The sequence below is a fragment of the Cydia pomonella genome, chromosome 24 (assembly GCF_033807575.1).
Source record: "Cydia pomonella isolate Wapato2018A chromosome 24, ilCydPomo1, whole genome shotgun sequence".
Lineage (NCBI taxonomy): Eukaryota > Metazoa > Arthropoda > Insecta > Lepidoptera > Tortricidae > Cydia > Cydia pomonella.
Genome location: NC_084726.1, coordinates 1,242,020 through 1,267,737, shown reverse-complemented (window position 1 = coordinate 1,267,737; position 25,718 = coordinate 1,242,020). Strand labels below are relative to the sequence as shown.

Genomic DNA, 25,718 nt, shown 5'->3' with positions numbered 1-25,718 from the left:
AAAAATAAATACAAAATTGGTTAGTTAGAAATAGATACCTTTTGTACCTTATTTTTATAAAAATAAAAGATATTAAATACAATAGTGTTTTACTTTAATCAACTTTAATTTAACATTACTCCTTAATAATTCTTACATAATAAAAAGGTATTAAGTTATTACATGACTTACATTGCTTTTTATATCAAAGCAAATATGTTTCACTATTAACACAATAAAAATTAAATATAAAAACTAAAAATATATAATACTTACAAACCTAACTACAATTTAAGCGCAACGTAACGCTTTGTGAGTACTTAAGGAAATAAGAAAATGACATCTACGAGTATACATAATATATCACTCAATAGCATGCGCAAAACACAATTCTTTAACCTCGCTCTCCTTAAATTTGTTTAAAATGTCGATCACATAGTCACTTTTTAATTGATCCCGAAATTTCTGAAGAGCATATTTTGCAAGAAAGTATGAAGCTAACGATTTATTCGACAGCAGTCCATTTAAGACTGCTATTGTGAATTTCTCCACGCTCTCATCAAATGTACGATAAAAATATGTATAAAAATATCCCACAAGATCTGCAGCATACACTTCCGTTATAGTAGGGAAATATTTTTTATTTAATTCTCCTATCTCGTTTGCTATAAATTTGCCGAAAATTGTTCCCAACATACATGCACCTTCTAGTTTTTTAGATTCCTCGAATAACTCTGGGTGTTCATTAATGCAGTGTCTGACGGTTTTAAAATAGATCATAGTTAAATGCACAGATACGTATTTCTCAAACCACTTCTCTATTGGCAGAAAACCGTGCATCCATTCAGTAATTTTCTCCAACACAGGAAGACACGATACGTATTTAGGATTGAAATAAGCTTTGTTGTATTTTAAATAAAACAGAAAATAATCAAGATAATATTGATCAGGCAGATCTTTACAGGAAGATTTTTTCCACAGCCGTTCCAGTCGATTGAGTAATGGCAATCCAACCTTACTAAATCTTTCCTCCAACATATCTTCAGTAGTACTAAGAATAAGGAATTTGGCAATTATCTGAGTATACTCAAAAGTGCATTTCCTTTTATTATAATCCATTTCATTCAGCGGAAAATATTCCTCGAGTAAAGCATCGTTCGTTTCGAAAATATATTTCTCATCTAACTCTGGTAAAATAGCAGGGATTTTCGAAAAAGCATGCCTCTCCATATCAGGCACACGCTTTTTAAATGCTAAGAAGACAAGGAAGCAATATTCGGCTTTAATAGCTTCCGGTACTGACTCTGTTAATTCCAAGTACGAACGCAATTGCCGAGGTTCTGCTTCAGAAATACGAGACTTCACCATATCCCAAACACTTAGGTCCGATTTGTCTCCCTTATAACGGAAGTATCGCAATGCCGCTTGGAGCGCTTTATTAGGTCTTTCAGAAGAATATACTTTGAATACCTCCCGTTCTTTATCAAGTCGTCTCGCTAGTAGCAGTGCTAGTCGGAACGTACGCCTCCAGGACAAAGTCTCAGTAAGATACTCTTCCACATCGTTTTGTCTGCATATAGCTAAATGGTTGGCTACAGCCTGCGCTCCTGCTTTACGCCATCCGAAGGATTTCAAATCAAAAGCTGGTCTAACAAAGTGTGCGTTAGCTCTTAGAGCGGCAGCCAGTTGTCGCTTAGCTGTTTTGGGCGGCGCTGCATCAAATGTTTTTAGAAGGGATGGAAACTGTGACCCTGAAAGCAGTGCCAAGGGCTTAGCTAGCATTTGACGTCCTGGTGATGGTTTAGTTCCAGATTCTTCTGAAAAGCAAGCCATAGCCTTTGCTACTGTTTTCTCGGCCTCAGAAGTTGCTCGATGTTCTAGCAAAACGCGATACCGTTGTCCTAACCCGTCTTTCTCCATGAAGTAAAGCGCCAATTTCTGAAAAAACCTTTCATGTTGCAAATTTTTAGCGTCGATAATTTTTTCAAATTTTTTAGTATCTTCGAGAATATATACATCATGTCGCAGTGCATTGACATAAGACTCGTCAGTTTGATACATTTCAAAGAATTCTTTTATAAGATGTTTTCTCGCCACTCTAGTGTCATAAAGTTGCCTGAGCAACCATTCAGTATCTCTTCGCGATACATCATCAGAATTCCAATAATACTTGACAGCTGATTCTATTGCATCGATTGTACCAGGGAAATAGTCATACCGCATGCAGTATGCACTAAGGGTATTTAACACATACCGCAATTGCTTTAATTTTGGTTTTTCTGGCTCAGACTGAGCATCTTCTAGAAGCAACGCCGGCAGACGAGCGCTAATGCGACTACGCTCTTCAACCGTTAAAGAATACTCTTTTAGAGTCTCGAAGTCGGACAAAAACTTTTCCCAAACTGCCTGACTCGGCTTATCGTTAGCAAGCAAGTCTCGTATGACAACTGCATGTAGTCCCTCGCGGCAGTCCGCTTCATAGTCACTTCCATCCAAACCCAGTCCGTGCCCCCATTCTAAGAGTCTCGCCCAATGCTCGCTCGGCAGACGCCACACGAACGCTCGCTTCACCAAGCTCCTGATTATAGCAGCTCGGATATGGACGGGCTCGTTCTTGTACTGTGATAGAAGATTTAACAAGGACACTAGATCTTCAGTACGTCCGCCAGTCTTGCTCACGAGAACAAGCAGCATGTACTGCCGATTCTGTGGAAAGCTCTCCGCTCTCAATTGTTTTTTGAGCTCCTTGTAAGTTTGTTTGTAATTGGAGAACCGGTACTTATTAAACAGGTGGTCTAGAAGCGTTTTCTCGCATTCCCATTTAGCATATTTCCGTTTTCTCAGCATTGATCTAAAAGACATACCACACGGCATGCTCATGCAATAATCTTCCTCGTAATATGGGTCTAAATGTCCTATTTCCGCATCATCGAATAAGCTTGTCTGAGGTGTTTTTAACTCTGGCGGAGTTGGTATCGGATACGGCCATTCTTTTATAGTGGCTCCAAATGCTTTATCAACGAATACTAATTTCTTGAAGACTGTTCTTTCATCTTTACTTAAGCGTTTTATTAGGGGCTCCACGTTTTGGTATGTAAACCAAGACTTCAAATACTCTGCTCTTGCTAGTTTCAACACCACATCCTTGATTTCTTCTGAACTCAAATGTTGCGCTACTGTTTTCATATCGAGAAACCATACAGTGTACAACTCTGGCTTACACTGAAATCTGTTTTTATGATTTCTCATTATATACTTAGAAAATGCGGCGTTCATGGCACTGAATTTCTGATGAAGGAAGAAGTTTTCTATTATATAGAAAAATACATCAGCATCCGATTTTAGAAGATATTTTACATTGTCGAAAAACTTGGAATCGTTTTCAAGATAATATTTTAAAAGCTTTTGATCGTCCTTTAAATTATCGTAATAAATTTTCGTTATTTGAGGACTCTTTTCGCTGAGCCGTTTCAAAAGCTTCGGCGTGATTTTGTCCAAAATATCACTGAACTCACCTAATATATATTCGTTGGAACAATGCCAGAGGAATTTGGCAGCTATATCAAAGTTTCCATCTTTGTAAAACTGATAAAACTCTTTACATTTTTGTGGATCTTTTAAATGCATCTGGATCCAGTGTCTCATCTTGTTCACAGCTGGGAGTGTCATCTGGGGGAAGAGTTCATGTTCCAGGAAACTTGGGTTGATTATCTTCGAATGCTCTGGGTCTAGAAGCCATAGGCTTTTTAAAGCTCTGCTCACATACAACATATCATCATCTTTGAGGGTGCCAATTATGTAGTCTATGTCCTTTTTCTTTGAAGCCAGGTCTATTTTGAAGACTCGGTCTAAGGCAGATTCTTCTGGAAATTTCTGTACTGGGATGGGTGTGTTTTGGAGATAAGCATCATGGACCAAAGTGTTGAAGGATCGATGTCGTTGTCCCAGGTTTCCAGATAATTTGATTGAAGGAGTCATCTGAAAGTATAAGTATGTGAGTGTTAGTTAGTTAGTTGATTTGTAAAGTGCTGATGGACAAGGGACAAGTTTGATAAAATATATTACGATATAAGAGCAGGAGCTTTCTACAGAATCTTTATCACTGGAGTTGGGCATCTGGCAGCTGTTCGGAAAGGTAGCGTATGTTCCAGTATGTTGGGTGAATAATAGTAATAATCAGCTGTTTAGGTACAGTCGACAACTTTTGCACCTTACTCCTTTATAATAAGGCGAAAAATGTAAACATATCTTTGACGTTGAGTGTACCTACACGTTTATTATAGTTATTGACAATTGAATATATAAAAAAGAAATACATAGGAAAAGAACAGAGAATCTGCCGACAGGGTTCCCGGCCCGGCACTCATATGGTCATACGTGTTGAAAATAGATTAGATTAACAATCTATTGACAATACTGATTTATGTACTTATACAGAAGTTAATTGGTTAATTAAAAAACACAATTCCCCTAATGAGCACAATGCATTTCACAAGATTGCTGTGCCTTTTGCAACGTTCATATTATGGTAGGTATGAATCTAATAATATTATGTAATTTGTGTTCAATGCCTTGGTATATAAAATAACCGATCGTTTTTGTTTTCCCGCCAAGCCCTCTGCACCCCGCCAATATTTATACTGTTAAATTTTGGTGGTAATGGTAACCTACCTGGCTACCTGGAAAAAAAATCCCACCTTTTACCAGTTGTTTGGTGGTAATTACTGGGATATTTTTTTCCAGTAGTTACTAGTGGTAAAATGTGGGGAAAAACCCAGTAGTTACCACTGGTAACAATTTGGTGGTAACTAGTGGGAATAACCAAATTGTCAGAGGTGATACATTAGAAGCATGATTCTCTATAAACAATTTAAGATGTCAAGATTTGTCAATTAAAATGCCCCGGAGATCCATAGGCTATGTGTACGGTTATATAATATGAGCGAGAAAGGCGAAATCTTTACAAGAAATCATGGCAATAGTTTCTGTATGAAAGATAACCGCGTCAAATGAACGAAAATTACATAATTGAATCGTGTAAAACTCTCCTTAAATTCTAAAAAAAGTAAAACTGTTAAAACTATAGAGGATTCGCGCCAAAGTGAATATGCTTGTTTTAATTTGAAACAAAAGTTACCATTTCTAGTTTAAATAGATAATTTAAATTACAGTTACCATTTTCGGATACTCATAAAAACTGCCGTACTGTAGCTATATTTATTTGTAATGTAACATGCGTTGATACGCTGGCCCCATCTCATGTCCGGCCAGGGGCGGATTAAGAAGGCGCGGGGCCCTTAGCACAATACCTCGCGGGGCCCCCCGGTTTGAAAAAAAAAAAAGATTAAGTGCGAGTCGGACGCGCACCCCGAGGATTCACTACCATCATAAAAATTTTACGATGTCTTAATTTTTTTCGACTCGTTCTCGATTAGTTTTTAACATGTTATGCAGTGTATTTTTTAGGGTTTCGTAGGACCACCAAGAACCTCTTATACCTATAAGTAGTTTCACCATGTCCGTCTGTCCGTCTGTCCAAGGGTTTGCTCCGTTATCTTTAGTGCTAGATAGCTGTAATTTGACATGGATACATAAATCATGCATTGCGACAGAACGAGTAAAATAAAACTATTAAAAAAATTAGGTTACCTCCCATACAAAATGTGTTTACTTTTGTTTTGTTTTTTTTTTTTTTGCTTTGATGATAGTATGGCGTATGGTTGGATAAGGTCTTTCAAAACGAATAACAGTCTCCAAAAACCTTTTTTTATAAAGTTATTATTTTCGGAAGTAATCGCTCCGAAAGAAAAAAAATGTGAATATGGGGCCAAAAAATCGTGAAACAACAGCTTAATAAATACTTTCAATGAAAACTATAGCGAAAATGATCGATTGCAAAAAATCATCTCTACTTACTAGTAAAAAGACGTACAGTCAGCATCAATAGTATCGGATGAAACAACGCGCCAAAAGTATCTGATATTCCGTATAACTTTTCCAAATATATATAAATCTCTAAAATGTATATTCGAACCTATATCTTTTACCGTCTTAATTGTTCTACATATAGAACAACCACATTTTGTTAAGCCGTTTCAGAATGGTAGATATTTTTGAAACCTTGTTTGATCCGCTACTTTTGAGTTTTGACTGACTTGCTGACTGTACAAAGCGCTGCAAAGGTTACCCCCTTATGCTACTAATAACCCCCGTTTGGCCTTTTTTGACTGAATGGTAACAATAATAAATATAAGATAAAAAGAAAAATTCCTTCACAAGAAATGTTTTTTTTGTGGCTGTAGTTCGTGTCATCTACGAAGACGCGCCCCACTCCTCCTCCCAATCGCCAATAGTACCTACAAATGTGGTGTGCAACCTTTTACTAGTATAGTAGTTCTGTCTATACACATTAATTAGTAGACATAACTACTACATTGCCAAAAAGTTGCAAATTTGTACTTTTTCCTACTCCTCTACTGTTATCTGTCATTTATGCATTCATTAACACGAATATAAGAACATACATAAAAGATTTCAAGAAAAGTCTATATTGTCTATTCCTCATAAAAGCTCTTGTGCTTATATACGCTATAACGTTACTGCGATTAATGGCTACCAACCTAACAAAACCAAAACGAATACAGTTTTAAACTAAGTGCATTGCTGCCAACTTACAAAATATTCATTTGGTTGCATAGTAAAAATAATTACTTCATAAGTCAGAAACACGCATGTGACACCCGTAATACAGCAACACCCATAGACTACGAAGACCGCTTAGCGTTGCTTGTTAGTCTCCGTAGGCTACGGTGGCCAAAATTGAGAAAAAACTGTCCATAAAATTAATTTAGCAAGTAGCAAGTACCAGGGCCTCATGAGTTACGAGGAGGTGTCGCTGACCGGCCGGCCGCGGCCCGGGGCGGGCCGGGCGCGTAACAAGGTATGCTCGCGCGTCTTGGCTATATACTTTTGCTGTAATTTGTTTACCTAAATTAAGATTTATTTTTGTTGACTCGTAGGAAAAATATTGTATGCAACGTTGCATAAGTAGGTCAAAAAATTCTCGTGGCGTATTCCTTTACAATGTTCGCCTACGCCTTCGGCTCCGGCTCACATTGTAACCCACGCCACTCGCCTTTTTTGACCCTTCTTATACAACTGTTGCATAAAATACTATAAGCGATTATGAAGAAGAGCGGGGCGCGTCTTCGTGGATGACACGAACTAAGGTATATGACGCAATTTAAAATCCATTTAATCCAATCCATTTTAAAAGAGCCTAATCTTAATGAAGTTGTGTTATTTTATCATAGTTCCTTTCTTCTATACATATAGGTTTCCTCCTTACTTTCGGTTTTCATCATCAGATCAGGTCGATTTTGCCAAATTTTGACAAATGTTCAAAAAAATAGTTTGCATATGGTTTGCAGATTTTGAAAACAACTTACGAGTATGTAGGGACAGTGCTTAAGTTTAATAAAAGCTTGTAAAAATAGGTGAAAAGCGAATCGGACCTAAGAAGTGGGAACTAATGGCTAAATGAGCCAAAAAACAAGGCCGAAGTCTGAGCTCCACGAGCTGAATATCCGGACCACGCGGTGGTCCCGTGCCAAGCTGCAGGAAAGCAGAGCCTAGAATGAAACCAATGCCATAATGTGAACGAGGTCGTAGGCCGAGCTCCGTATAAGGGCGGAGGCCCGGAGCGTTCTATCGCGGCGCGCCACCATGCAAAGGCTGAATTGTAGGAGAACGATCTCGGCTCACCTGCTGCTCGGCCTTAGTTCTTGCTCGGAAGTACGACTTGCTGGGATGCTTTGAGTATCGGGCCCTATGTAGGGCTTTACATCCGGCCTATGCGAATGCAAAGCCCTGCATAGGGGCCCCGCTGTTTTCTTTTTATAACATTTTGACAATTAGTTCATATACGTATCACGGCTTTGCAGCAACTCTGCATATTTTGAGCGCCCGGCCAGCCGTAGAGGAGCGCGTCCTTTGGTTGGCCTACTACGACTCAAAGCTGATCATCATTAGGCATTAGCTGTAAGGTGCAATATGTTAAGTATTTGAAATAAAAATTTATAAATACTTAAATCATCCTTCCTTGCTTTTCACTAATATGTTTTTAAACATAGTATCTTCTTTTGTTCGTTTCCGAGCTCTGTTTCCTGCAGCTTAGCCATGCACAAAAGTTTTGAGACACCCAGCACCTTCGGTTTAATGCTAAACTCTTCTCTTGGTCTTTGCGTAAGCCTAAAAATTATTTAAATTGGGTATCGTCATAAAGAAAAATAGACAGGATATTAACAAATAATAATAATTGATCAATATTGTTACTGACTTACGAAAAAAAATACATTGTAAATAAAATGTGGTAGTACAAAATATCGGAGCGCGGGGCCCCCCTAGGCGCGGGGCCCTTAGCATATGCTTTTTCTGCTGTTCGGTTAATCCGCCACTGTGTCCGGCGCTCTGCCAGGAAGCCGGGGACGGCAGCAGACGACGCCCAAATTGCCAAGTGTCGCAAATATGCATTTTTAAAAAGTAATTATGTATTTGCGGCACTTGCGATTGAAACTTTCGGTCCTTGGTCGTCCGACACCAAGAAACTAGTAAAAGAAATTTCTACTAAACTAGTCTGGGTGTCTGGCGACCTACGAGCTGGCGCTTTTTTCGCACAAAAACTTAGCCTCACTGTGCAGAGAGGGAACGCGGCCAGTGTCCTGGGAACAATGCCTCAGGCTAATTTAGGCTTAGTTTTTTGATAATATAGCTATTGTAATGGGAAAAAAAAAAAAAAAAAATTGTAATGTAAATACAAAATTGGTTAGTTAGAAATAGAACCTTATTTTTATAAAAATAAAAGATAATAAATACAATAGTGTTTTATTTTAATCAACTTTAATTAACATTATTTATCCTTAATAATCCTTATATAATTATGAAGGTATTCAGGTATTATATGACTTACATTGCTTTTTATATCAAAGCAAATATGTTTCACAATTAACACAAAAAAATATATATATGTAAAAACTAAAAATATATAAAGGTGCGACCAGACCGCAGCTTAAAAAACGGTCACGATACGGAATCGCAGTGACGCGTCGTATGCGTACCGTTTTTCACGCATGCTCCCCACACCGCTGCTTAAAAAACGGTGACGGTACGGAATCGCAGTGACGTGCTTCACGCGAATCTTTTTTGTTCGCAAATCTTTGCGTCTTTTACGTCATCGGTGTGGTGTCTGCCATAAGATCTCCGTGTAATATTTTTTGCGATTTTTACGCAGATCAATTTACGGTGCGTCAGCGTATTTTAAGCAGCGGTGAGGGGAGCATGCGTCAAAACCGGTACGCATACGACGCGTCACTGTGATTCCGTATCGTGGCCGTTTTTTAAGTTGCGGTCTGGTCGCACCTTAATACTTTTAAACCTAACTACAGTTTAAGCATAACGCGTTGTGACTGTTGTGAGTACTTAAGCAAATTAAAAAATCACATATACGAGTATACATATATCATTCAATAGCATGCGCAAAACACAATTCTTTGAGCTCGCTCTCCTTAAATTTGTTTAAAATGTCGATCACATAATCCCTTTTTAATCGATCCCGAAATTGCTGAAGAGCATATTTTGCAAGAAAGCATGAAGCTAACGATTTATTCGACAGCAGTCCATTTAAGACTGCTATTGTGAATTTCTCCACACTTTCATCAAATTTACGATAAAAATACATATTAAAATATCCCACAAGATCTGCAGCATACACTTCCGTTATAGTAAGGAAATATTTTTTATTTATTTCTTCTATCTCGTTTGCTATAAATTTGCCGAAAATTGTTCCCAACATACATGCACCTTCTAGTTTTTTAGATTCCTCGAATAACTCTGGGTGTTCATTAATGCAGTGTCTGACGGTTTTAAAATAGATCATAGTTAAATGCACAGATACGTATTTCTCAAACCACTTCTCTATTGGCAGAAAACCGTGCATCCATTCAGTGATTTTCTCCAACACAGGCACACAAGATACGTATTTAGGATTGAAATAAGCTATGTTGTATTTTAGGTAAAACAGAAAATAATCAAGATAATATTGATCAGGATGATTATTACAGGCAGATTTTGTCCACAGCCATTCCAGTCGATTGAGTAATGGCAATCCAACCTTACTAAATCTTTCCTCCAACATATTTTCAGTAGTACTAAGAATAAGGAATTTGGCAATTATCTGAGTATAGTCAAAAGTGCATTTCCTTTTATTATAATCCATTTCATTCAGCGGAAAATATTCCTCGAGTAAAGAATCGTTCGTTTCGAAAATATATTTCTCATCTAACTCTGGTAAAATAGCAGGGATTTTCGAAAAAGTATGCCTCTCCATATCAGGCACACGCTTTTTAAATGCTAAGAAGACAAGGAAGCAATATTCGGCTTTAATAGCTTCCGGTACTGACTCTGTTAATTCCAAGTACGAACGCAATTGCCGAGGCTCTGCTTCAGAAATACGAGACTTCACCATATCCCAAACACTTAGGTCCGATTTGTCTCCCTTATAACGGAAGTATCGCAATGCCGCTTGGAGCGCTTTATTAGGTCTTTCAGAAGAATATACTTTGAATACCTCCTGTTCTTTATCAATTCGTCTCGCTAGTAGCAGTGCTAGTCGGAACGTACGCCTCCAGGACAAAGTCTCAGTAAGATACTCTTCCACATCGTTTTGTCTGCATATAGCTACTTGGATGGCTACAGCCTTCGCTCCTGCTTTACGCCATCCGAAGGATTTCAAATCAAAAGCTGGTCTAACAAAGTGTGCGTTAGCTCTTAAAGCGGCAGCCAGTTGTCGCTTAGCTGTTTTGGGCGGCGCTTCATCAAATGTTTTTAGAAGGGATGGAAACTTTGACCCTGCAAGCATTGCCAATGACTTAGCTAGCATTTGACGTCCTGGTAATGGTTTAGTTCCAGATTCGTTTGAAAAGCAAGCCTTAGCTTTTGCTACTGTTTTGTCGACCTCAGAAGTTGCTCGATGTTCTAGCAAGACGCGATACCGTTCTCCCAACCCGTCTTTCTCCATGTAGAAAACCGCTAATTTCTGAAAAAACCTTTCATGTTGCAAATTTTTAGCGTCGATAATTTTTTCCAATTTTTCAGTATCTTTGAGAATAGATACATCATGTCGCAGTGCATTGACATAAGACTCGTCAGTTTGACACATTTCAAAGAATTCTTTTATAAAATGTTTTCTCGCCACTCTAGCGCCATAAAGTTGACTGAGCAGCCATTCAGTATCTCTTCGCAATTCATCATCAGAATTCCAATAATACTTGACAGCTGATTCTATTGCATCGGTTGTACCAGGGTAATAGTCATACCGCATGCAGTATGCACTAAGGGTATTTAACAAATACTGCAATTGCTTTAATTTTGGTTTTTCTGGCTCAGACTGAGCGTCTTCTAGAAGCAACGCCGGCAGACGAGCACTAACGCGACTACGCTCTTCGACCGTTAAAGAATATTCCTTTAGAGTCTCGAAGTCGGACAAAAACTTTTCCCAAACTGCCTGACTCGGCTTAACGTTAGCGAGCAAGTCTCGTATTACAACTGCATGTAGTCCCTCACGGCAGTCCGCTTCATGGTCACTTCCATCTAAACCCAGTCCGTGCCCCCATCCTAAGAGTCTCGCCCAATGCTCGCTCGGCAGACGCCACACGAACGCTCGCTTCACCAAGCTCCTGATTATAGCAGCTCGGATATGGATGGGCTCATTCTTGTACTGTGATAGAAGATCTAACAAAGACACTAGATCTTCAGTCCGTCCGCCAGTCTTGCTCACGAGAACAAGCAGCATGTACTGCCGGTTCTGTGGAGAGCTCTCCGCTCTCAATTGTTTTTTGAGTTCGTTGTAAGTTTGTTTGTAATTGGAGAACCGGTAATTATTAAACAGCTGGTCCAGAAGCGTTTTCTCGCATTTCCATTTAGCAGGTTTCCGTTTTGCTCGAAAAGACATTTCACAACCCGTTAAACAGATTTCGTCGTAATATAGGTCAAAAAAGGTAAGGCTCGCATCATCAAATAGGCTTGTCTGGCTTGTTGGTAACCTTGGCGGAATTGGTATCGGATACGGCCATTCTTTTACAGTGGCTCCAAATGCTTTATCAACGAATACTAATTTCTTGAAGACTGTTCTTTCATCTTTACTTAAGCGTTTTATTAGGGGCTCCACGTTTTGGTATGTAAACCAAGACTTCAAATACTCTGCTCTTGCTAGTTTCAACACCACATCCTTGATTTCTTCTGGACTTAAATGTTGCGCTACTGTTTTCATATCGAGAAACCATACAGTGTACAACTCTGGCTTACACTGAAATCTGTTTTTATGATTTCTCATTATATACTTAGAAAATGCAGCGTTCATGGCACTGAATTTCTGATGAAGGAAGAAGTTTTCTATTATATAGAAAAATACATCAGCATCCGATTTTAGAAGATATTTTACAGTATCGAAAAACTTGGAATCGTTTTCAAGATAATATTTTAAAATCTTTTGATCGTCCTTTAAATTATCGTAATAAATTTTCGTTATTTGAGGACTCTTTTCGCTGAGCCGTTTCAAAAGCTTCGGCGTGATTTTGTCCAAAATATCACTGAATTCACCTAATACATATTCGTTGGAACAATGCCAGAGAAATTTGGCAGCAATATCAAAGTTCCTATCTTTGTAAAACTGATAAAACTCTTTACATCTTTGTGGATCTTTTAAATGCATCTGGATCCAGTGTCTCATCTTGTTCACAGCTGGTAGTGTCATCTGGGGGAAGAGTTCATGTTCCAGGAAACTCGGGTTAATTATCTTCGAATGCTCTGGGTCTAGAAGCCATAGGCTTTTTAAAGCTCTGCTCACATACAACATATCATCATCTTTAAGGGTGCCAATTATGTAGTCTATGTTCTTTTTCTTTGAAGCCAGGTCTATCTTGAAGAGTCGGTCTAAGGCAGATTCTTCGGGAAATTTCTGATCTGAGATGGGTGTGTTTTGGAGATAAGCATCATGGACCAAAGTGTTGAAGGACCGATGTCGTTGTCCCAGGTTTCCAGATAATTTGATTAAAGGAGTCATCTGAAAGTATCAGTATAAATAAATAAATAAATAAATATTATAGGACATTATTACACAAATTGACTAAGTCCCACAGTAAGCTCAATAAGGCTTGTGTTGTAGATACCTAGACAACGATATATATAATATATAATTATAAATACTTAAATACATAGAAAACACCCATGACTCAGAAACAAATATCCGTGTTCACAAATATATGCTCTTACCCGGATTTGAACCCGGGACCATCAGCTTCATAGGCAGGGTCACTAACTCACTATCCACTAGGCCAGACCGGTAATCAAATCAAACGGTATTTGAGTTTTAGTGTTGATTTTGTAAATATACTGATGGATAAGGGACAAGTTCAATAGAATGCACTGCCAATGTTCGTTTGTAGCACTACGCTCGTAGCCAATCGCCACGTTTTCCCGCTTTGTAGAGGATAGCGACTACGAACAAAGAATCCGCCAAGCTGGTTCCGGCCCGGCACTCATTTTATTGACAATACTGATTTACTGATTTATATACATAATTGTGGGAATTGTGTTTTCTAATAATCCAATTAATTTCTGTGTATACAAAATGGATGACAATTATTTTTTTGAGCAAAATGCATTTGACAAGATTACTGTACCTTTTGCAACGTTCCTATTATGGTAGGTATGTATCTAATAATACTTACATGTAATATGTGTGCAATGACTTGGTATATCAAAGAACGAATGGACCACAAAAATGGTGAGGGTCAGACAACCTTAAAAGAATTGGTGGACGTGACTGGATGCTAACAGCAATAATTCTAAGTAAATTACCTAGTAGGCCTACATCAAAATACAATTTAAAGTTGTGAAAATATGATTACTAGTTTATAAATTAAAACTTCGATAATAAAGGCTATTCTTAGGGTTCCGTACTAATCCGTACCCAAAGGGTAAAACGGGACCCTATAACTAAGACTTCGCTGTCCGTCCGTCTGTTTGTCTGTCCGTCTGTCGCCAGGCTGTATCTCATGAACCGTGATAGCTAGACAGTTGAAATTTTCACAGATGATGTATTTCTGTTGCCACTATAACAGCAAATACTAAAAACTACGGAACCCTCGGTGGGCGAGTCCGACTCGCAATAGTCCGGGTTTCTTTTTTTTTATTTTCTTTATAGAAAATACTGCAACAACAAAAACATAAGTGAACAATGCAAAAAAAAATGTTGAGTTACAAAATGCATAAAAATATTTTAAACAATGGCACAATCATGGAAAACTTTAGTGAATATTTTATACTTCATGATAAAGAAATAAAAAAAGCGGCCAAGTGCGAGTCGGACTCGCCCATGAAGGGTTCCGTACCATTTATGACGTATTAAAAAAAAATACTTACTACATCTCGGTCAAACCAATTTTCGGTGGAAGTTTGCATGATAATGTATATCATATATTTTTTTTAGATTTTTTATTCTGTTATTTTAGAAGTTACAGGGGGGGGGGATACATTTTACCACTTTGGAAGTGCCTCTCGCGCAAACTGTGCTCTAGAAAAAAATGATATTAGAAACCTCAATATCATTTTTGAAGAAATATCCATAGATACCCCACACGTATGGGTTTGATGAAAAAAGATTTTTTGAGTTTCAGTTCTAAGTATGGGGAACCCCCAAAATTTATTGTTTTTTTTTCTATTTTTTTTTTGTGTAAAAATTTTAATGCGGTTCATAGAATACATCTACTTACCAAGTTTGAACAGTATAGCTCTTATAGTTTCGGAAAAAAGTGGCTGTGACATAAACGATCAGACAGACATAACGAATCTATAAGGGTTCCGTTTTTTGCCATTTGGCTACGGAACCCTAAAAAAACACTTCCCATTCTTCAATTGAGCTGAAACTTCACATACATATTTAAGTTGGATGACAATCCGATAAGCTGATTTGATTATGAACACAGTGATAAAACTAACCTAATTGTGTTTAGGTTTCTTAGAATTGTCTCTTAAGAAACGCAATCTCCATAGGCAGAACTTATGCAAAAGTGTCCAGTGGTCAGCTATAAATAATAGTTCCAAATCTCTCCAGAGTAGCGCTAGAGTAGCTTCAACCTAGGCGTTATTGACGGAGTGAAGTGCGCTGTCTATGATTTGATTTTCTTTTCAAGTATTCTAGGTATTGTAGCGCCACCTATGTAAGGTTTTTTGATGACACTTTTTGGTATATGGAGATTATGGAGTATGGAGATGCAAGGAATGGCATTCCTTATACCTTCCGTAATTGTCTCGATGAGTTCTTATTAAGTACGAAGTACGAGTATGGTCAGCAATAAAAACGTTGTATTATAAATGAACAAATAACTTATTTTATACATTTGCCTTGCAGGAAAGGAACTGTGTTTTCTAACCAGTTCGCCGGACAATATCGGCCTGTCAGTTATTCGCGATTGTCAGCTTTTGCGAATAACTGACAGGCCGATATCGTCTGGGGTTAAAAACTGTGTGTATATATGTATAAACAGTAGACAGTGTAATAACATTTTTAATAAAAATAACAATGATAACATAACTGTTACTATATACTAGGTATTATTAATTTAATCATTAAAATATAATCACAGGCGGGCTATTATGCTTGTTTGTCACCGATCCCTTCGTGTTTCGAACTCCCGCAGCGGGAGGAAAATAAAATGGCCGAGTCTCGCGGCCTCCATTTTGTATATTTTGCGGATTTTGCGGCGTCTGGCGGAGGCTGGGCAGGCCAACACGCCGTCGTCCAATTAAGTTTTTTTTAAAACCACGGAATTGTGAAGTTTCTATAAGCCTAAAAGTAAGTTGACGATACTGACCCACTGTAGCCTATCCTTGTCTAATGATAGCATTGGTATATGTCAGAGCAGTACAGAACTAATTTTTGCCACTCAACTTTCCGTAGTACCTAAAGTTGTCCCGCAGCGGGACACCTGCAGACAAGCCAATATTTCTTCCTGGCAGCAGCTAGTGAACGGCATACGTACAGACCTGTACAAAATGGCGTCTGACACACGAAGGGCTATGTAGTATGAAATAAAAGTTAAAAAACCGGTCAAGTGCGAGTTCGTTTTACTCGCGCACCGAGGGTTCCTTACAAACTGAATTATCTCGTGTAACTATGAAGGTGAAAGACTTTTGATCAGAAGTACCTACACTAAGTATAATTGCGTACAGCGCCATCTATCGGCAAATATTCTAACTAATTTGCGCGATGTAATGCACGTAAGTTGGTTTTTCGAAGATAATTCTCTATCATGTGAACCGATTTCAAAAATTGTTCTTTTATTTGAAAAAAGGTGTCTTTAATGTGAAATTTCAAGTGTAATAACTTAAACTTGGTTACATTACAAACGGAATTTAAAAAAGTTTTGAAGTTAGAGGTCTGATTATATTTTTCCTGTAAAATTTATAGTGATGTTACTATTATGTCAAAATTTCATAATTTTTCTTTAATAAATTTCGAAGATAAGGGGGGGGGGGTAGTAATTTTTTGCACATTTTCGTACATAAATCATTTTTTTTTTGCTACAAAAAATAAAGAAAAAAATGTTTCGGAATATACAATTTGAGCTCATTAAGCTCTTTCAAATGATACCCCACTTGACCTAGTCACTAGACTTTGAAATTTTGGCCCCTCTTCATATTGCGCATTTCCCATAGTTAATTAAAAAAATACTTTCAATGTGTCTGGGTTAGCGTTGTTCATAACTATTCCAAATTTCAAATCAATAGCTTAAGCGGTTCTAGAGTTATTTAGCAATGTGACAGACAGACGGACGGACAGAGTCACACCATAAGGCTTCTTTTTGTACCTTTTTTGGTACCTAAAAATATGGAAGGTAGAGGCAAGGAACAAAATCTCCATATACCAAAAAGTGTCCGACCAAAAACCATAAATAGGTGGCGCTACAATACCTAGAATACTTGAGAAAAAAACCTAATCATAGACAGCGCACTTAACTCCGTCAATAACGCCTAGGTTCTTAGTTACTCTAGCGCTACTCTGGAGAGATTAGGAACTATTATTTATAGCTGACAGCTGGACACTTTTGTAACAATTCTGCCTAAGGAGTTTCTGTTCCTTGCCTTTACCTTCCATACCTAAAATGAAATTAGTTTTGACAACTAATGACAATAGTTACTTTTTACAGCTTTTTAAAATATATCTGCATGATTTGTTCTAGTCAGCCATAACCAATACTTTTTTGCAGTCCTCGAAAACCAAGAATGATTCGTGAGATTCTTGGAACTTGAAAAATATGTAGGTAGTCTGTAAAGCTGAGGATCAAGTTCTGCTACTTTTATTTAAGATTTGATTAGAATATAAGCGTAGGTTGAAAACTATTAAAGTTTACCTTGAATCTGAATCTGCAATGTTAATTTCAGCTTTCAATACGACCCCAAACATCCGAAGGACACGACTATTTATAGACAACCCGGCCCCGGCGTCAAAACACAACAAACAAACACCTACTGTACTGTACTGTTTGATTTGATGTGGGTTTGTGGGTGGAACCGGTTGAAAGGAAAAATAAATGACATCATCTTAAGTACACTACACACTGCATAATTTTTGATAGGTACTAAGCTAAAGGCCAGTCCAGACGGGACTCGATCGATGTGATCAGAAAAGAAATTAGCGGCAATCTCCAATTTCATCACCAATTTTAGATTTATGGTAATATTTGAGCGCTCTAAATTTAAAAAATGCCTCCAAAAGTGAATACTAGCGTCACAAATTGGTATATTTGTGCCCGCACCTCCATTTTATCGTTAATATCAGTCATAATTTGCGGTCGAAATATGCGCTCCGCACTGCCTGATTTGATCAGACAATTTAAACAGATTGGCGAAAAATGTCCCCGTCTGTACTGGCCTTAAGACCATGCCCACGAAGAACAAAATAGTTTCATACAAATTCATATATTAAATATACATACAAATAATTATATTGTTAACGACACTATTGATCTATTGCAACTTCAACATTATAAAAGTGCGATTCCAACGCGCTTTATAAAAAAATCTATATTAAAACGTTTTTAATCTGTATTTTGTTTGACGCCATGTTGAAAATGTCGTTTCATACTTCATCACTCCTCCATTGATTCTGAACGAAAGCTTCGAAAGCGCGAACTGCCAAATAGATTAAATTTGTAGACAGTATTCGTCAATTTTCAATTGGAAATACGCTTTGTTAACTTAAATCCACATAAATTAAAACATGAGCGTTAAACCAGATATGAAACTCATCATTTCGAACATCACAAATGGAAAGCGGTTCAGTCACTGCAGGTTATGTCTGAGGAACATTGAAGAAGATTACGTTCGGTTTGGAGACGGAGTAGCACTGGATTTAGAGGAAAAACACCAGCATTTACAGCCCCTATCGGAATTACTTGCTAAATTCCTTGGGCCTGAGGTAAGTGGCTTTATCAAGGTTCAAACGCGAAATGGAAATGCAAATCGATTCTTATTCACTGCAAAAATTACCTTTAAATTTGGTTCGGGAATCTAGACCTTGATCGGATGAAAATTTAATAGTGTACGTGTATCTCATGTAGCATAACTTATTTAAAAAGTAGTATACAATGGTAAAAAGCCAGCTTTACTTTGTGTTTTACTCTAATTTATTGCTTGTAAACTAAGAATATACAGTATGAACTCTTTATTGCATCAGTTTTCGTTACATGAGTGAAGAAAACAAGGCATTTCATACTATGAAAGGCAACTAAAGTCAGTCAACTTATATGCTATAAAGAGTTAATCGCTATATCAAGATCAGACTAACTTCTAATATAATGTTTAATTTCAGGTAAATGAAGAAATACCAGGATTAGATGCTGTATGCACAGAATGTGTTGTCGATGCATTGAGAGGCTTGAGGCTTATACAAACTTATCATAAATCTTCCCGATTACTAGAAGATGCCCTGGATAACTTATTAAATGCACTTAACATTAATCTTGAAATTTACGACAATCAGTCACTCTACATTGTTGTAGATGAGAACCATTCTGAATTAATAGTAATGAGTAAAAATACGTCAGAAACAAAATATAATGTAGTGGAAACAAAAATAATATGCGATGAATGTTCCAATGAGTTTTCAACCACTGAAGAATACCATAAGCACTGCGAGGAAAATCATAATCAACTTCTCTGCGAAAAATGCTGGCAGGCGTTTGAAACGAACGAAGAATTAACTAACCATTCATGTAAAAAACTAAAATGCTCGGATTGTAACAAATACAGGAGCACAGCTGAAGCTCTTATAGAGCACCATGCTAAAATACACAAAATCCACATATGCAAAGAGTGTGGGAAATCATGCCAAGGCTCTGTAAAACTAAGAACTCATGAAGGAAAGCATTTCAATAAAAGCCAATGCCCGAAATGTGGTAAAAGTTATGCTACAAGAGATTTCTATTTAAAACATGTTGATTTGTGCGAAAAAGGACTTTTAGATCCACATCCGATTCGCACCAAACTTCACAAACCATATTCTTGTAAAGAATGTGGCAAAAGTTATAGTACTTCAGGAGGACTCAGAGTACATTATAAATTTGAGCATGGTGGCGCTAAACCTCATGTATGTCCGGAATGTAATAAGAAATTCACCGCTCCGAGTTACTTAAAAGTCCACATGGTAACACACACTAAGGAAAAGAACTTTTTATGTAATATATGTCCAAACCGCTTTGTATCAAAAGAGGCATTATTATATCACACAAGAAGGCATACTGGGGAACGACCATACAAATGTGAGCATTGTTTTGAAACATTTGTAAATGCATCAGCCAGAGCGGAGCATATAAAGTATAAGCATGTGGGGCCTACACTAATGTGTGAAATATGTTCACGGAAATTCGTTACCCCACATTTCTTAAGGATGCACATTAAGAGACATCATGAAAAGGAGAGTGATTGGAGTACTGAAAACAGAGTATAGAGGGATTATTATATATTGTAATTACCAGGGCCCGTACTTTTCATGCCGTTGACAGAAAAATGACGTCACGCTACATAATGTATGATTCCAATTAATCAATCAATCTTTCGTGTTATGGCTCCATCAAGGTGTTGATGATTCTGCCAATGTCGAGGTTGGATAAGACACGGCTAGTATATGAATCTTATCATATTACGGTCATAGACAGTGTTCGGTGGAGTATCCGATCTGCAAAGAAATACAAATTACGACTAACTAATAGACTACATACAACTATTAAACAATATGAACACTACACTATGTACAGAACAAACTACAGTTAAGTATTAAATCTACGAACTTATTGTACAATAATATGATGATTCCAATTAATATTTTCGTAATAATGAATCATTTATCAACCTCTTTAGGTAAGTTATACATATACTTGACAATAAGTACAGGAACGTCTAACTGACTTTCATCTTATTGTCACTCAAATAAATAATAGATTATTAATTTATTAAATAATACATATTTTTGATTTTTAACAGCGTAACAAGCTTTTATTCTCGTAACAAGTATTTATTTTGATGCCCGTCAATAAGTAAGTTATCTGGATTTTTAGTATTGTAAAACAACTCCCTGTATGTTAAATTACGTAATTTTTGCGTCAACGGCATTAAAAGTACGGGCCCTGGGAATTACCATCAGGCGAAACGAATGCCTATTTACTGCCATTAGGCGGGTCCACATGGAGCGGGCGCGAAGTACGTCTACACTGGCCGTTTTGTGGAGGAAATTGCCTCGCGCATATGCTCGCTCTGTGTGGAAATAGATAAGAATAGAGGGGTGTTTTGAATTGTTGTGGCCATTTTGGTGATTTTATCTTTAGATATCTCACCCCACAGAATAGACTTATTATAATAAAATTAGGTATATTATAAATAAAATATTTTTTACACTTCGCAACGCATCTGTTAATTTGTTCGTCCTTTAGTCCATGCGCTGCCAATACAGGTCAAGGGTTCGATTCTCACCAAGGGCTATCATAAGATCATAACCAAACTAATTACAGCCTAGATATACCTTATACTATTGTCAGTATAAAGTTTTAGAGCAATCTAGCTAGTCATTTTAAAATGAGAGCGTAACTACGTTTGTATGGAGAATCGAGCTTGCTGGAGAGGACAGGACAATGGCACCCGCGTGCTTGCGCCCGCTCGGGTGCTCCCGCGCCAGCTAGCGATGCCCTATGAGCTTGATTTATTGCTAATCCTATATACACCGTGAGCTGATAAAACCCGACAAATTTTAAAGGTGTATTCTTGACCGCATTTAGAGACTAAAATGTGATACTAAAAAATTGTTTCTGTAATAACTTAGTGAAAAACGCATTTTTGGCTGCAACGCTGCCACTATGTGACTTGGTTTAGATATACCTGTTGGCAGTTTTATAAGAAACTCTTAATTTTTAGTGTAAAATAAAATAAAAAAAATTCAAGTTATCGATCTCATTTTTAAGAAAAAACGCTAAGGTACAATTATTTTTATTACGCCAGGAATTAGTACCTTTAGTGTTTAATCTGTTAAGTTACAATAACTCAAAAATTATGTCTTAAAAATGATTTTTCTTAGGAAATTTCTTTGAACTGGCGCCTAGCCTTTTGTACATTTTTTTTTAAAGGAGGTACTAAATAGTACAAATTAGGTACAAAAATATGGTATGGTTTTCATTTAATTTTATTTAGGTACACCCGCCATTCTGACTCTCACACTGGTTACAGTATATTATTATTATTATTTAATAAGCAGGCAGGCAGTTATGACAACTGTTATGACCTGTATCCAGTATTCATAAAGATAATTATCATGAACGAGTAGTAAATATATTATGCTTGTCTAATTTATTTTTAAACTGGGTTACATTTTGTGCTGAAACTAAATCTTCTGGGAGTTTGTTCAAACCCTCACCACTCGATTGCTGAAAGTCTTTGTATGAGTTACTGTGAGACCCATTAAACTGTAATTTGTAGCTTTTTTGCTGATTATAAAACAACATTAAAATTGTAGATTAAAAAGATGTTTATTTCATTAAATAATAACTAATTAAATTCATAAGGCACACTACATAATCTTCTAATTAACTCTCGTAAGTACATTACGTACTACATATTTTCTTTCTTGTTTACCATCTAACGTTGGCACATACAGCTTGCTCTGAGGATCCGAATGTCGGGCCACATGCTTCTTGAGCTGACTACCAAGTACAAACTTGACGTGGCATACGGGACATTCCATTTGAGGCCCAAAATGCTTTCTCCGTTTATGTTCCATCCTTCTGGAAGCTGAGAGGAAACTTTCCTCACATAAGTCACACTTAAATGGCCGTTCACCTGTATGCAAGCGAGTATGATAGACTAAAGCCGCTTGAGTTACAAATTTCCCATTACAATGCTCACAACTAAAATTCCTTTCCCTTGTATGCTTCACTATGTGGTTACGTAATCTGCTAGCAGCATCAAATTTCTTAGCACACCAACTGCATGAAAGTACTTTACCAAAACCATGGTCTATCTTTAGATGTGAGCGCAGAGCATTTTTACGAATATAGCCTTTCTCGCAAATGTCACAAAAGAAGCTTATCACTTTGGCTTCAGCATTACCACACTGCTTTACATGGCTACGGAACGTCTGTTTGTTGATGAAACTCTTGTTACAGCGAGGACATTTAATAACATCATGTTTGTCCAGGTGTACTTTCAATGCCGACCTAGATGGGAACTGTACGAAGCATAACTTACATAAAACTGCAACATGCTCTTGCCGATCATGAGCTTTTAAAGTTCTCTGTGTACTGAACATTTTCTTACATTTAGGACATTTAATTTTCTTTGGATAGTGTACTCTCTCTGCATGTTCAGTTAATTGCACTTGAGTTAAAAAAGCTTTGAAACATTGAGGGCAATTTAAAGGCTTAGCTTTGTGTGACTTCATATGTCGAACCAAGAGAACTCTCGTTTTAAATTTCATGCCACATTCCTCACAAATAAGGCAAGTTTTTTTGCGATGCACATACCGGCATCTACTTTTGATTATCTTGTTTAATTTCAATGCAGCAGTTTCTTTATCAGGTGAAAGAGTCTTCCGTCTTGTGACTATGTAGTTACCTGTTTCACTAAGGACTATGTAAGCAGTCCTTACCGATGGACTGACCGTTTCAGCTTGCATCAAAGTTTTGTTGAGACTTGATAGCACTGTGTCCCACTGGTCTTTGGAATGTTCGTGAAGTTTTTTAAATAGATATCCGTTCGTAATGGCCCGGGCGCAGGTATCACACAAGGTTTGCGGGAGTAGTGGTTCTTCACTGACCTGTAAGAAACCAAATAACAATATTAACAATTGATACTCATTTTGATCAAACTTAATCTGTATTCTAAATCTATAAATTCTACTTACACCAAGTTCTTCGAACATCTCAGTATATGTAACAGTGTCTTCATAATACGGCTTTTTCAAAATCACGGAATCCTGAATATATTTTGCGTACTGAGGCGTAGGGCTCAAGCATAACCTGCAAATTTGCTCGTCGTCCTTCGTTAGGTACTTGAAAGCTGATAATATTACGCCAGCATCTGGCTCCATGATTTATTATAATAAAAAGGGATACGTAAGTAATATTAGTTCAAATTCAAAAATATTTCTATGGATCGTTCGGATTCAAAGAGACAGTTTCAAAATGTCATTCCGAAACGAAATGTTCGAATCAAAGAGAAGCGTCTAAAAAGGCGTCACTTTGGGGAGCGTTCGGCACAGATAACTTAAGGCCTATACATACACAATGATTTGTCATAACAATCCTACAGATTTTTTATTTAAATAAATTCTTACACGCATAGAGTCAAACCACAATAAGTTGGCAGCGATTTTGGCAGTCCATACAGTGCAAGTCTTATTTTAAACGTCAAACATCTATGAAATTATGACGTTTACTTAACACTTGCACAGGCTCGGCTATCAAAATCGCTGCCAACTTATTTTGGTCTGACTCTACTTCAAACTCGTTCTGTGGAATACTCATCTCCTGTTTTGTTTTTTATTTTGTACAAAATTCGCACACCTTTTATCTTTTTTGCAATCTAACTAATAAGTTGTGTCATATATCGCGTACTTAATAATGATGTCATGGTCACGATTGTTTTATTTTTGTTTTGATTAGTTTACAAGTACACTCCCATTCATTGCGCCACATCTATTCACTCTGGCGCACTCTAATTACGTCTTAGTGAGAGTAAAAGAAAAATAATAAAGAATTTGGGTTTTCGCGGTAGGCCCCCGGAACGGGGTGAAGCGAGCGTTTGTGTTGACATATCGCAAAGATAAATCGCGGTGAAATTATGGCAATGTGTAGACCGGTACCAAGCGAAGCGTATGACAAGTCTCTGACCGGTACGATCACTTCTATCGATGATCGATAATAAGTAATTTAAGTAATTATATGAATGATTTTGGTGAGTTTGATTCCTCGTCGGGACCGTCGGGTAATTTTACACTGCATCGTGCCGAAAAAGTATCGTATGATATATGTAACACCGACCTACTTCACGTAGTTAATGAGCCGTAAATAGAATCATAGAATAGTGAAAGAGGAGACGGGTAAATGTTTTAAAGTAAGAAAGACATAATAAAGAACATTAATTTACCAATAGATTTAATACTTACAATTACAAAATTCATTGAGTTTTTCAATTTCTAAGCTCTAAAGCTAACCAATAACAATGAATGTAGCTAAACGACATCATAAATTAAGTACCTGTTTGATACATTATTGTTTTGAGGATAGTTATGAAATTATATCAAACATTACATAATTATAATATAAATAATTCGACTTCCGGTTCGAGCGCCATCTTGATAGTCACGCCTCGGGATTAATTCCTTAGTTTTTTATACATTAATATTGTTTAAAGTGTAATATAGATAGCTTATTATACAGTAAACTAATGTGCAGTGAATGGAGAATTAATCTTGAAACGCGTTTAACCACCATTTTGGAGTCACGTCAAGTTGAAATGTCGTCAAAAACCCTCCTGCCAAAACTTACAAGAGAAAGCCATAAAATATATATATATATATACTAGACGAAAACCCGGCTTTGCTCGGGTAAAATAATAACTCTGGCGCACTCAGTTAGTAAGTAGAAAAATGCGGCTATATAATTTTTAAGAAAAAAAAACGACTTCATTTAGGGAGACCGGTGAAAGAACGATTATTGTTGATTTTAGATTTCATACAATGAAATTAAAAAGACAGCGTCCTACGCCTAATTATGTAGAAAAGGAGGTAACATGTTGTTTTTTTTTTTTTTTGCCACTGCACCCACCTTGACACATTTCAGATTTGCCCTATGGTTGACTGGTAAGATACCCGCAGTAGGGTATTCGACTGTATTTATGATAAATTATTTCACACCATGCATGAAATAAAGCACCAGATAATTATTAAAAAAATTAAATAGGATAAAGCAATTAATTTCTATATAAAAAAAATATAAAAAAATAATAGCATAGAAATATAAAAATGTGCCTTGTAAACCTAACTGCTTGGCAAAGAGAACAAATTGCCAAACGTGAACTATGCATCATTGAAGAGTTCCATTCTGATCATCATCAGCAGTTCCACTTCATCAAATGTT

General features: G+C 37.1%; 3 protein-coding genes across 5 annotated transcripts; 1 reads left to right on the top strand and 2 right to left on the bottom strand.

Annotated features, from left to right (window-relative positions):
• Positions 1-77: 77 nt before the first annotated feature.
• LOC133531034 (uncharacterized) lies at positions 78-23,309 on the bottom strand. 3 transcript variants are annotated; one of them, XM_061869116.1, is made up of 2 exons: positions 17,448-17,595; positions 78-3,957 (listed from the first exon to the last, which is right to left on the bottom strand). In XM_061869116.1, the coding sequence occupies exon 2, from the start codon at positions 3,955-3,957 to the stop codon at positions 343-345; it is 3,615 nt and encodes a 1,204-aa protein (XP_061725100.1). In that variant the 5' UTR covers positions 17,448-17,595; the 3' UTR covers positions 78-342. The 3 variants fall into 3 exon arrangements, with proteins under 3 accessions (XP_061725100.1, XP_061725103.1, XP_061725101.1); XM_061869119.1 differs by lacking the exons at positions 78-3,957; positions 17,448-17,595 and adding exons at positions 8,849-13,096; positions 23,194-23,309; XM_061869117.1 differs by lacking the exon at positions 78-3,957 and adding an exon at positions 8,849-13,096 and having other exon boundaries at positions 17,448-17,613.
• LOC133531044 (gastrula zinc finger protein XlCGF46.1-like) lies at positions 18,187-20,995 on the top strand. Its single transcript, XM_061869137.1, has 2 exons — positions 18,187-18,514; positions 18,908-20,995. Exons 1-2 carry the CDS (start codon positions 18,317-18,319, stop codon positions 20,042-20,044), a joined length of 1,335 nt encoding a protein of 444 aa, XP_061725121.1. The 5' UTR covers positions 18,187-18,316; the 3' UTR covers positions 20,045-20,995.
• Positions 22,091-24,302, bottom strand: LOC133531043 (zinc finger protein 425-like). The gene is made up of 2 exons (XM_061869136.1): positions 23,483-24,302; positions 22,091-23,395 (listed from the first exon to the last, which is right to left on the bottom strand). The coding sequence occupies exons 1-2, from the start codon at positions 23,666-23,668 to the stop codon at positions 22,163-22,165; spliced, it is 1,419 nt and encodes a 472-aa protein (XP_061725120.1). The 5' UTR covers positions 23,669-24,302; the 3' UTR covers positions 22,091-22,162.
• Between the last annotated feature and the right edge of the window lie 1,416 nt (positions 24,303-25,718).